The sequence below is a fragment of the Echiichthys vipera genome (genome assembly GCF_963691815.1).
Source record: "Echiichthys vipera genome assembly, chromosome: 2".
NCBI lineage: Eukaryota > Metazoa > Chordata > Actinopteri > Perciformes > Trachinidae > Echiichthys > Echiichthys vipera.
Window position 1 is genome coordinate 30,215,369 of NC_139827.1, and position 13,668 is coordinate 30,229,036.

Here is a 13,668-nt window from a genome sequence, read left to right on the forward strand (position 1 = left end):
TTTTTAACTTCTGTTACAGGGCAAAACACCATAGAACAACACCATTTGTGACACAAACCATTTGAAATACTAACAATTATACATTTACAAAATCACACCACTGAACTCCTGACAGTAGAATAGGCCACTATAAACCTATAATAAGGAACAGTCGTGCAAAAAACAACAAAAACCTTCACATACTCAATCTCAATCTGATTTTACTGTCCGAGAAAGGGTTGTCACAGGGATCAACTCTGGGCCCGCTCCCTTTTTCTATTTTTGTTAATGATTTACCATCAAGTCTTGTTAAATGTCAGGTTGAACTTTATGCTGATGACACCGTCATATTTACATCCCAGCCTGACTTACCACAATTACACGCCTCCCTTCAGTCGGATTTTACAATGTGCAGAAATGTTTATCGTGTAATAAGCTTCTTCCTATATTATGATATTTGGGATAAGGCAAAAGTTGAAATCTAAGACCGATTCTTTTGAAATTAACTGCATTGACAAAACACCTCTGCATAAAGTTGAAAGTTTTAAATACCTAGGTGTTTGGCTTGACTCTCAACCCACATTTAAACTTCATATAGATCATGTTTTACACAAAGTCAATTTTGGTCTCACCTCATTATACCGCTCCTGTAACTATTTTAAGTTAAGAGATTAGTCAATCAACTAATTAACTACCAATTGTGGACTACAGTGATGTAGTGTATCAAAAATGCTCACAAATCGGACCTTGTTGCACTCAAAACAGCCTCCAATCGACTCTGTAGGTTTGTTCTAGGATGCCCTTTTTTTAACCATCACTGCACAATGCATGCTAGACTCAACTGGCCATCACTAAAGGGAAGAAGGCATTTACACTGGTATTTACTTATATGTACATTTGTTTATTTTAATTATCCCCCTTACCTTCAGCGTCTACCTTACAAATTAAATCACATCAGACATTCTAACCAGCTTTATTTTTTTGTTCCTCTTGTTAAAAAATCAATTGGCAGAAGAGCTTTTATGTTTAAGGCCCAGCAGACTGGAACTATTGACCTGCTAATATCAGGTCTATTTCATCCCTGCATCTTTTTAAGAGGATCTTGTCTTCTCACTTTGTGACGGCCTGCTCCTGTGTTCAATGAATCCTTGCATTGTGCATGCCCAATCTGTTTTGTTAAACGGACTCAATATCATATCTTTGCTGTTGATTTTATGTTGGCCCTCTTTTAGTTGCAATAACCCAATGTTTTTTTTATGATAATCTTTGTCTTGTGTTTGTTGATTTTTTGCTGTGTATTATGCAATGTATATATGGACCCCCTCAAAAACGAGAAAGTGCACCTCAAGGGGCTCATCCAAATAAATACATTTGAAGCATGCCATGAAACTGTTAGGACAGACTATGCACATGTTTATTAGATCTTTCCCTACAGGTAGCCATCAAATGACAACCCCTTCATTTGCAAGAACAAACAAAATGTTAAACAAATGCCATTCTCACAGTATTTGTTCAACTGCACACAGCTCTACATAGGCGCTTGTGTAGTCTACGTCATTATACCCACTAACGACATGCACTCAGTGCTCCCTGTGTGATACACAGGATACATTTGCTCCAGTCAGTGCAGCCTAGACATTTAGTCTGTGTTAATGATGGAAAGGTGTCAGGGATGTGTGCTGCGTGAGTGAGGCAGAGGCCAGTCAGAAGAGTTTTCAACAGTCCCAGAGTCTTCTCCTGCAACTCTACGAGCGTAACGTTTGTCCACCAGAGGGTGCTGTAACAGAGGACAGTCAAACACAGCACAGTTAAGCACTTAATGAGCTTTGCTGGGAACACAGTCAGTCACGCTTCCACACAGGGATATTTCTATATTAGCATGCAAAGAATGAGTTAAGGCAGAAGTGTTGGAGCAGTGTAAACGTTCTCATAAGGGCTTGGACCTTCTGATCTTAATACCTAACTGCAGAAAGGCCGGTGCTATGTGTTTTACATGCTTTACTCTTCAAGATCATTTCTGGTCATAAAACACAATAGATGACTGTTATAATCATGTTTTCATGAGACACGTTGCAGAATACAATTGCCTTTTTCAGATGTCTGCCTTAAACAAGCTCACACTGCAGGATCATGGTCAGGTTGGTCCAGATTCCAGCAGTAAAACTCAATGTGATAACTGCGACTCACTCAGTTATGAGGCAAGATAATAAAATCCTCTGTACAGCACCTGCATAGTCTGTCATAATACTGGGTTTACTCAGATGTTGTATGGGTAGTGTGTTCGTAAGTTAAGCAGAGACTCTCTCTCTACCAAGTTAACATGTGAAATACTGACTTTAGCTAACCTCTCCTTAAGAACCTGACCCTATACTGACAATATATTCTAAACCGTAGTGCTACTTGATAAGGAGAATTTCAACTTCCCTAGACAGTTAGTGTTAATGATCAATCCTTCTGTGTTATAGTGGACAGCTCTTAATTACAGGACTTTTGCTGGATTACGTCTGTGTCAGTTAATCTTTCCTAGACTCCCGGAGGAACGCCCAAGGCCACGATTCCCTTGGCGCCTCCAATCTGACTCTCTGCAGGCTGCAAGATACAGCTGCAGGGTTAAACAACAAGGCTCACTGTCACTTCCTTAATGCCATGTTTATGCATTATAGCCAATGAGATGTTAGCACATCTTGGTCCATCTTCCTAGCATAAGAATCTGATCTTTGCTGTTTGAGCCTTAGAATTGAACTGGCTTCACACACTACTTTGTGTTGAGGACTCTTCCGTTCTCCTTGTTCAGCAATAAATAAACTCCTTTCAGCATAAGACATACAGGACTCTGGCACTTTGAATTATTTTCTGGCATCACAACAAAATACTCCTTAACACTACTGGGTCATGCAAATTCATCATCATATGACAGTAATCGTTTCTTCAGAGTTTGAGTTTTCCATTCACACCACATACAGTTCCTGAAGCCTCCCACCTCCTCACTGGTAGAACTTTATCTCTGCGTCCACAGACTCAAAAAACAAGTCCCCAAGTTCTTCTCCTGGTATCTCTCCACTCAGCATGGCTGAAATCTCGCTTAGACACTGCGTCTCCAGGTCCCTCAGAATCTCATAGACCGCTAAGCCCTCGTCCTGACACAGAGAGAAAAAGACAGAGATATATCAAAACAACAGAAACATCTGGGTCAATTAGTATTTGCATATTGCATTTTTAAACCTGCTTAAGGAGTGGAGTCATTTAACTAAAACCTAGGTTACGTAGTATGACATAGATTTACATGAAAACAGATCTCAGAACACATGGGTGAATGGTAAGAATGTGAACGGCCCGGATGACTTAAGATATGTCCCCTTAGGGATCAAACTGAAGTGCAGCAGTTGCATTTAGACTATTAAATTCTAATTCCAGCGCAAAATCATCCCATGGTCTTTATCGGCACTTTCATACATCAAATAGGCCATCGAGACAGTTTTTTATAAGTCCTGGTCTTTGAATAGTTCCTACACGAAAAAACTTGTCTCGATGGCTTATTTGATGTGTGTAAGTGCCAAAAAAGACCATAGGATGATTTTGCGCCGGAATTACACTTTAACAGCTAGCTTAATAACCTGTGCCACGTTCATTCTCAAGGGGTTGGATAGAGCGTTAAACCCCAACACTGAAAAGTGTGGAGGGAACAAATGACGAATGTGTGAAAAGACGCTGGGAAGATAGAACTAGAAAAATTAAATGGTTAAAGAACAGTGGGGCAGCAGTTAGTGGGTATACAGTATATTCAGAGGGAGCATCCTAACCTTGACAAGAATCTGCACAGTACATACACACACACACACACATATATATATATATATATATATATATATATATATATATATATATATATATGTACTGTGCAGATTTTTTATATATATATATATATTATATATATATAGAAAATCCAGATCTCCCTTTCAGCCTTTTGAAAGTCCTTGATTTAACTGCACCCGGCGTCTGTGGCGGAGACTTAATGACAGCAATGGCACACCAGCTATCACACAGCTCCGTTTCCTCTACAGGCTAATCTGTGTCTACATACTCTAGTTGCTCATTAAAACAGCAGGCAACAGCTGTGTCCCAATTCCATACTACATACTAATAATATACAGTACAATATGTACTGTACACTCATTCCAAGAGTATACTGTTTTCACATTTAGTTTACAGAAAAAACTATGCACTTAAATGGGAATTAGGCCAATTTGAAACATTTAAACATATGATTCCTATGGTCTAAGACACTGGTTCTCAAACTGTGGCTCTCTCTGGTGGTACTTGAGAGAGCCTAATATTTTCTGAGGTGGTACTTCATGTACAATGTTTGAGAACCACTTCTCTAAGACAATCTAAAAATATATGTAAACAACACAAACTCTCTTCCAAATGCAAAAACTAGAGTGCTAAAACTCAGACGTGCGACGTCATCAAGTATAAAGAGTGGAGCTGCTCCACAGACAGTGAACTGTGACAGAAGTTATAGATGACAGTGAGATCACCAGGGGAATGTTGTGAGTATACGGAAACATTTTCTGTTTCATACCTGACAACACTTCAACAGAATAAAGATCATTTGGGTATAAAAACAGAAAACAAACAAACAAAATCAGTCTCCATTCACTGACTATGGAGTAGCTTCACACTTTATACTTCACATCAGGCCAACTAAGGAAAATCCTCAACTGATGAATGTGTGGTGAAGCAGAAAAAAAATGGCTCTTTCAAACGGGAATATTCAATACCAAAAGTAAGTTTTCAATGTACTTTTTATCTATGCGTTTCGAAAATCTGCCCCATGCTGGTTCATCATTACCTTCAATTATTTACAAATAAAAAGCTGAAGCAGGGGTTCGGCAACATATGGATGTTATATGGATATCGTGAAGTGACTAGATATCTTCTTAGATTTTGGATATTGTAATATGATCACATGGTCATATGGTAATATGGCATTTGGTGCTGTCTTTTCCTGGTTTTAAAAGCTACAATACAGTCATTTTCTGAACTTACCAGACTGTTCTAGCTGTTCAATTCTTGCCCGCGGTGTTTGGTGAAAAAATAAATATTGTGATATTTGATTTTCTCCAATGTCATAAGCAATAAAACTCACTACTGTGGGATTTTCCTGCAACAGTCGTATTTCAGTACCTTACAGCGTTAATGTTAGCAAATGTAAGCAAACTTCAGGTTGATTGTCCTGTGTGACATACTTGAGGGAACAACACTACACTATCATGAACTATATTTTTGCATGCATCACTCTGTCATTGTCACTTGTGAGTATATCCGTTTCCTTTCTGCACTGCACTGTGGTAGCGTAGTGTACTTCAAGACAACACCCAAGCATTTTTAGTTTCTCACTTTATGTCACTTACTCAAAACCTGCTTCAAATGAGCATGTAGCATGAAATTGGAAATTGGGTTGGTACAGCAGACTAGCGTGTCTGTAAATATCACCCTGGTCTTTCTGTGTCACTTCCCCTTATGATACCCAAATTATTATATAATAAGCTCAATGCTGGGTGAAACTTACACGCCTAACTGACACTGATACAGCAAAATAAAAAAAGTCATCTCAGACAGGATAGTTGTTTTGAAGTATGACAACCTCCCAGTAGTCTTTGGTGGCGCAGTGTAGTCCTGACTGAAACTTGCTCTTTGGAGCCTGTTTATGTTTAGTCTACACTCATGCCATGAGTCCTCACTAACTGTGAGGTCCTGTTGTGTTTTGCTCAGCACTGGGAGTGTCAGTCCTGTGCCACCTGTAATTTCTCAATAAAACTGATTATGCTTTGCATGTATATATGAAGTGAATGCGAGTTTCCAGCTCTGCCAGGATCTGTACAGGACTATCATTGACCTAGGTCGTCCCATCAGTGCCCACCGGGTTGGTCTCCATGGTGTTGAGCGCCACCTGGTGGGCCTTGTAGAGGTCATGTCTGCGGTCCACCTGGCTCTGAAAGCGAGGCTGCTTCCTGACAGGGTCGTCTGGGCCGAACTGTGGGGAGACCACCCTCAACACTGGGATGGACAAGTCCGAGAAAACAAAAGGCTTGAATATAGACCTACCAGGGAAAGGGTGGGGTGGTTGACAGGGACAAGAACAGGAAAGAAAGAAAAGCAGACTCAGAAACTCCCACCGACTCAAAGTGGAGACAGAATGCAGGAAAAGAGGGAAAGAATGTTTGCGTCCTAATACCTTCATCATGTATGCTTTAAAACTGTAATGTCATTTCAACGATATTTCGTTTAAAGGTCCCATATTGTTAAAAGGGAGATCTCCGTTTTTTCATGATAAAGCAGGTTGAGGTGCAATATTAAGAATGTGAAAGTATGCTTAATCCACAAAACACACACCAGGAATACATGTTATGTAAAGTGCATACAGAATATAATAAGAATGCAGAGTCCAACGTTTAGAACATGTTTTGGTGGAAGTGGTCTAAACAGCCATCGAGGCACTGTGAAACACATTTTGCAACATTTAAAACATTTAACAATCGTAAAGTAATCCTTTCTTGAGTTTCTTGGAAATAACTGTGTCATTTAGTACTAATTACAATGCTCTGACATAATAAAAACATAGAAACAACAGAGACAAGGTTTGAGCTAGATTTATTTAGATCAATTAATTGTGTTGAGTCTATTTGGAATTTCCCCAAAGGAAATTCCCATTTTTAATCCATTTATAATTGGGTATTGAATTGCAAGTTTTATATTTGTTTGCCAATATAGGCCAAGCATTCACTCCATGGACTGAGAGAAAGGAGAAAAACACCATTAAAACGCACGCTGAAATGGCTACGTTTCTCCTTGATCGGTAAGCTAACTATCATCTTTACTTAGCTGTAACGGCTAACGCTAACTGTCAAACTACTCTAATACTTGTTTTTATGGTGTGATTGGCCGGAGGGGATGGGTTCAAACAGGCTCAAACACCCTCAGGTCTCCTGTAGGCTACTGGGCTGGGTCTGACCAACCTGGCAACCCAACTGCTGGAATTATTTTTTGTTGTTGCGACTATAATCTTGAGACACTAGATGGCGGTGTTCTGCTCATTCTACATATTCAACCTTTAACCTTTTACCTTCAATAGGAGTTCAGTTTGCCACTATTTGTGATACAGGGGTTTTCCTATATTATGATTTAGAAGAGTAAATTTAAAAGCTTTCATGTAAAAGGATTACTACAGTATTGTTTCCAGCAGTTGGCTATAGAGTGCGGCAGAACATGTGCCGTGGTATAAATTGGTTATTATCATCTTAACTCATAATCTAGAGAAGGTTTGGTTAGTGACATACCTGGAGGGGTCTGGGGTGGCAGTGAAGAAGTGGATGCAGGGCTGGCTGGTGTCTCTGGGCAGGACAGACACCATGCTGCCTGTGGTGCAGAAACCTCCAGAGTCCATGCAGATGCCACTGGGCTTGTCCCTCAGAATAGACATCATCACAGCTGCCGTCACTGAGCCTGAGAGTGCATGAATGTTACAGCAGGTTGACATTAAAAAGGAGAAGACTTGTGCTCTCTTGCTGTAACTGTCCTATCCCAATCACTGATAATATTGCTGTTTCTAGATATGACTGGATGTCAGGCATTCTGGGAAACGTAGGTCTTGAGCACCCTCACCATCATGTTGCTGGAGTAGCTCTGTGCCTCCCTTGTAGCGCTGTTTGGCCAGCTCCATCCTGGCAGGCGGGTTCTCAGGGCTAAACACCTGAGAGAAGTTGAACTCTCCCTCACCGTCCCACCAGCCCTGAGCCTGGGCCACGCTCCGTAGCTCTGGGTGCTCCGCAAACACCTCAGCCCCGATGGTCAGCTGGTTGGAGATGTTCTTCACACCCTCTTAGGAGAGGAAGGGGCTGTTAGTATGTGAAGATGAAACTCTCCTGCCCACGAGTGCAATATGTTTGACCATTTAGATCGACCTGATGAATGAGAGTCTGTCTCTTGGATTATATGACCCTCCTCTATCAGCTGGGGTCTCATGTTGAAGAATGAAGACTGGGAAAGAGATCTGTATTTAAGTAAGTCACATGGATTTTCAACACGGCTGTGTGATTTAGCATCGTAATTGGATACATTTAGTCTGGTTCAACCATAGTCCTGTAGATGCTTTTAACCATTCTGGCGGTGTGGCAGAGGAGGATGCACTAACATGACTGACGTTAGTGATCTAACGGCTCAAAATGTCAGTTTACAGACAACTGTTGGGTTGTTAAAAAGGCTCAGTTATTCCCTAGAAGAGCCGGACACTGTAGTTTTTAGCAAAGTTACTCAAACAGGAGTAAATAGTGCACTGGGACTGGAATATTTTCAGCCTTGGATTAACACATATTGGTGCTCTAGTGAAGCAAGACCACATACATGTATAAAATATGGATGTTGAGCAATGAGGATCAAAGTGGGTGGATCCCTATGGTTCTGTGGATGGTGCCGAGGCGGGCCCTAATAAAGCCTATGGCACCCACCTGTCACTCAAAACAACCACGCCCTTACTTATGCAGAACTTTAAGCTATAAAATACAGATCAAAATTAGAAAATAAAGACTTGATTTATTCTGTTCAGAATTTGATAGAATAGCCGCTGTGGCTATACCACTTCTGTACTAGCATGTGTTTTTAAATAACCAAGGCACCTCAACAAATTTAAACAGGTGAGACATGAAAAAAATAAATCACCACCCCGTACAGTTGTCATGAAGCGGGAAACTAACTTTAGAGACCAAAACAGGTATTTTGTACCCGGCTGTAAACATGTTTGTTTCTGCTGTAAAGTCAGGCTTTGTAACAAGGGCGTATGGGCACTGACTCACTTTTGGAGCCAGCCTCACGTGGATATTCGAGGAACTGCAGTTTTTGGCACAAACTTCCCATTTTTCAGCACCGGCGGTTGCTGCTTGTTCTGGACTTGTTTAGAGTTTTCAGTTTTGCAAATGCAAAAGAGGTCTTTGATCTCATCACTGAGCTGACTCAGTCAGTGTTTCAGCTCTTGGTTGTAAAGTATACTGTTATTTGAGACTGTCCTCCCCCAAAAACTGACCCCATAGGTTGTTTGTACAAGCAGCTTATTAAGACCCAGTTAAGTTTATAGTGGCAGTAGTAATTATGATGAGAGCAAAGGAGGAAGTCAAGTGACGCAGCATGGTGAGCAACAAAGTCAGTGTAGGGAGGAGGTCGGGGTGGATGTGCGTTGTGTACAAAGTTTGAGAACCACTGTAGACTCTACACCATACATGTACCATTCACTCTGCACCCTCAATTTCAAACCCTCCATCTTTACCTGTAACCTTCTGCGCCACCCACAGCCTTCCAGCAGTTTCCAAGACCCAGGCCTCGTTGCGGTCCACCAGGAGGAAGGTGTTGTGGTAGCTGAAGGGCTCAGGGTCCTCCCTGCACGGCCCCCCCTGACCGTGCTGTTTCAGGAGGCTGGTGATCACCGTCAGCGCCGCCCAGGCACTGTCACCACGCTCCAACCCCAATCTGATGATCACAAGACATGCTGGATTACTTCAAAGAGTAAAGTTTTCCTCTTTACAGGCATCGCTTGTATGTTAATCATTTAATTATGAATGGTAACAATTGTTAATTTTTATGCATGTATCTACTTGTACCTATTTATTTAGTTATTGTTTGATCATTTCGTTTTCTACAGTAACTATGAAGATCTGCCGCGTGTTCCTGAGGAAACGCTGCAGTATTTGAGAATCACTGGCTGAGTATGTTTATACACAGAGATGAATAGATAAGTGCTCCACTTCAACAGTAGCAACTTACTACACCTGTCATAACATGCTCGTGACAATCGACACACCCTTCCTATCAAAGCCTAAGAGGATTAAGTTAATACTTCTACTGAATATACAATATCCAAACTGATTTAATTAGGATGTGGCCAACAGTTTCTCCCAGCAGCTCTGAGGAAGACTATTTCTTTATTGCTAAGATAGACTAACTTTTATCTATTATCCATATAGTTTGTTTTTAACAATACAGTGTCAAAAGGTTTTCGGTGCTCACCTGACAAGGTCCATGCCCAGCAGAGCCTCCCCGGGGGTGACGGGCTCCCGGGTCCAGACAGCCTCATTTCCAATACAGACTCCCTGGTCATTGGCTCCCATTTCAGCACCCCACATCCAGGCAGGTTTGCTGAGGATAACAGCGTGGGTCTGTTCCACCTGAGGGATCTGGATGTATGTGCACTGCAGATACAAATAAACACTGAGACTGAGAAAAAGGAATGGTGTTGTTTTTATGAAGGTCCTAATCATTTCAGTGCTATGTAGTGGACAGAAATGTCCACGGGTGAAACTCAAAGGGTTAAGTGACATCCTCTCGCTGTATATAAATGAATCTTATTAGCCCCTGCTTGACATAATTGTATCCTTGCAGATTTTCAGGTTCATACCAAGCTCCCACCACAGCGACTTCCTGGTTGATCCAATACAGAAGTGCCAATAACTGCAGTTCTCTGAGTGGCCACCAGGAGTCGTTTGCACAATGGAGGAATTTCTCATTGACTCCCATGTTAAACAGGCCGTGTTTACAGCATAATTAAACCTGTTTAAGGCCTGGGACAAAAAAGGTCATATCTCCATGACAACACTGAGGGAGGTGATTTTTTTTGTAACAGGCTAGTTTTTATTTTATTGGAGGTTAAAGCTTATGAATAATTAGGCCTCTTGAGTGACAGCTGGCTGCTGGCCCTCACTTCTCCTCAGAGTTATACGCAGCCAGATGAATGTATCTCCCTCCCCCCAACGTCACATCAATGCCCTTTTTTGGTAAGAGGAAATGAGGGGGAGTCAAAGTATGATAAGATTTCTAAGATATTAATGGGCTTAAAGTTTACTATTTACTATTAAGTTTACCCAACATAATATCCTTCATGTCACTACCATTGTATTTGTGTGGAGGCAGAAATCACAGGGGCAGATATGTATCTTATACGGTTAGTTCTAGCTCTGTCTTGCAGCTTTGCTGTTGAGGAAAAAACAAAACACTTTCATCCGGCTGTTGCTGTCGACTGACTTAAATAAAAAACAGAACCGAATTTACGCATTGGACAGAACATGTTCCCATATATCACAAATACTCTATTTTCAGTATCAGCCAATTGCTGACCATTTAAATAAAGAATGAATAAATAGCATAATAACACCATCTCTAAATCAACCTAAGCATATTTTTTTGCATTATATGCCCAATAAAAAAGTTTTTCCTATCGGTGCATAATAGAAAACATATACGCCAAACCACAGACTGTATAAAAAAATTAACGTAGCATATTCATCGAGGTCCGTTCTCTCAACTTGATCCAAACGTACTCGCCTACTGGAGTCGCCATCTTGTCACACTTTGAGTCCGCCTCATTTCCTCTTACCAAAAAAGGGCATGTATGTGACGTTGGGGGGAGGGAGATACGTCCATCTGGCTGACGTTTACCTCTCAGGAGAAGTGAGGGCCAGCGGCTAGCTGTCACTCTAACTATTCATAAACTTTAACCTCCAATAAAATAAAGACAAGCCTGGTGCAAAATAATTACCCCCCTCAGTGTTGTCATGGAGATATGACCTAAACATACAGACTAGAATGTTTTTTTGTACCAGGCCATAAATAGGTTTAATGATGCTGTGAAAACGGCCTGTTTAACATGGGGGTCAATGAGAAACTGCTCTATTATGAAACCTGTCCCTAGTGGCCACTCAGAGAACTGCAGTTGTTGGCACTTCCTTATTGGATCAACCAGGAAGTCGCTGTGGTAGGGGCTTGTTCAAAACCAATAGATGCCAATAGATACTGATGTGTGTGATATTGATTGACATGTTGGTGTGGCTCTATAAATTTCTAACACATCGCTCAACCCTAGTAAGAAGTCTGACCTGATACTATCAGTCAGCATTTCTTTCACTAACAGTGTAACACAACTTTGAGGTGAAATGAGGAAAGCATTAATCAGTAGGTTCAAACTTTCAGTTAATTTACCCCAAACATTAACAGGAAAGAATGTCTCTACATAAAGTCCCCTGTAAACATTTTACCTCTCTCAGGCAGGGTTACTGTGAGTAGTAATCGCTTTATTCTATGAGCAAATATATGAATCTTTTTATGCTTTATTAATGTCAATGTGTGTATTTTAATGATGCCTGATGTCAGTCAGCTGTTCCAGCTGCAGCAGTAGCGGTGGTGTAGGACTGTGGGCTTCTTTACCTCCAGCACGGAGCCTGGAGGGTGGGATGCTGCAGGGTAGAGGGCCACCTCCTGCACCTCATCCCGGGGACGGTCTGAGTTCTTCCCAAAGATCACATGGTCATCGCGAGAGCCAGGGGGCAAGGAGACAAAACAATCGCATGACACAGGAGCCTCTGCCATCCTGCAATAAAGAAACAGCGCAAAACATCAGCCCAGCAGGAGGAAACCACAAGTCTGGGTTGCTCTGGGGGAGGAATTAAAAGTGATGCGATGTCAAATAAGCACCAATTCAACCAAGTAACTACATGTAAACAATCTGACTTAGAACTAATAAGAGTCCGACATCCAGCGCGAGTGAGCAACACCCTTTTGACCATAATGTGCATGTGTGAAAGAGTCTACCTACACTCCTCACCCAGCTCTCTGCACAAAGTCAGCCCGAGCCGGTGCACTGCCCATCCCTGTCACACAGGGATTAGGAGGCAGCACTTTATTGACTGTAATCTTCACAAATCCCTCCGCCACGTTGCTCTATTATCGCCGTCCGCTCGCATTTTGCGACCACGAATCAGTTCAAATAGGGAAATAATGTCGCCCAAAGTGCGCTGGTCGCAAATGTAGCCGGTGTCGAGCTCGGGTTTGTGGTCAGTGTTGGCAGAGATAAGGCCTGACTGAGCCAAGTGTCCGCGGCGTCTCTCCCCCGGCTCTTTCCGGAGTAGCGACGCGCCTGTCGCTTCATGTCATTCCGCCTTTTTCAGGGTGGGTGGGTTGGTTGAGTTAAAGGGTGAACTTCGGGGCTGACAGTCTGTAAACTAGAGCGAGTCTGTGAATGCTGCTGTTTGTAAAAATGTTTACCTTTCTGTCTCAGCGGTGAGAGCGCGCGGCCCGGCTGGAGAAGGCAGGTCGTAGGCTCGATACCGAGTCACGTGACGGAGAGATCCAAAGGTATGTACTTAAAGGTCTCGTCTCGTCTGGCCACAAACAGCTCACCGTCTCTCTCACAGACAGGACCGACGTGTGGGAGGCTGCACAGACGGCCGGCAGTCTGCCTCAGCTTCGCCCGTTCGTCAGGGCTGCGCACCCACAGCCAGTGCGGCTTCTAATGCTTTAATCCACCGGGTTTCTTCTTCCTACTGCCTTATGTCCCGTCCCCGCACCCTGACATGCTCAAGGGTCAAAGGTGATGGCGCATGGACTGACCTGACTGAGGAGACTGGGGTTGCAAACGCTGTCTTGTCTTTTAAATCTCCTTTAAAACCCCACTTTAAAAAAAACAGCTTTTCTGTGATTTATAGCTTTTTTTGTGACAAAGTTTTTTTAGTCTGTGTTCTGTTTCTGCTTTTAATCCTTTTCACTCTGTTGTAAATGTGTGCTATGTTTGTAAATCACTTTGTAACTGTGTTTTGGAAGGTGCTATATAAATAAAGTTTATTATTATTATTATTTCTGCCCTTTCACTAC

General features: G+C 42.0%; 1 protein-coding gene across 2 annotated transcripts; it reads right to left on the bottom strand.

Moving 5' to 3' along the window:
- Positions 1 to 1,375: 1,375 nt before the first annotated feature.
- On the bottom strand, positions 1,376 to 13,374 carry scrn2 (secernin 2). Of its 2 annotated transcripts, none has more exons than XM_083933648.1 (9): positions 13,063 to 13,374; positions 12,226 to 12,388; positions 10,036 to 10,217; positions 9,299 to 9,498; positions 7,645 to 7,860; positions 7,320 to 7,485; positions 5,903 to 6,083; positions 2,960 to 3,116; positions 1,376 to 1,756 (listed from the first exon to the last, which is right to left on the bottom strand). In XM_083933648.1, the coding sequence occupies exons 2-8, from the start codon at positions 12,385 to 12,387 to the stop codon at positions 2,964 to 2,966; spliced, it is 1,260 nt and encodes a 419-aa protein (XP_083789774.1). In that variant the 5' UTR covers position 12,388; positions 13,063 to 13,374; the 3' UTR covers positions 1,376 to 1,756; positions 2,960 to 2,963. The 2 variants fall into 2 exon arrangements, with proteins under 2 accessions (XP_083789774.1, XP_083789773.1); XM_083933647.1 differs by lacking the exon at positions 13,063 to 13,374 and adding an exon at positions 12,623 to 13,016.
- Positions 13,375 to 13,668: the final 294 nt, after the last annotated feature.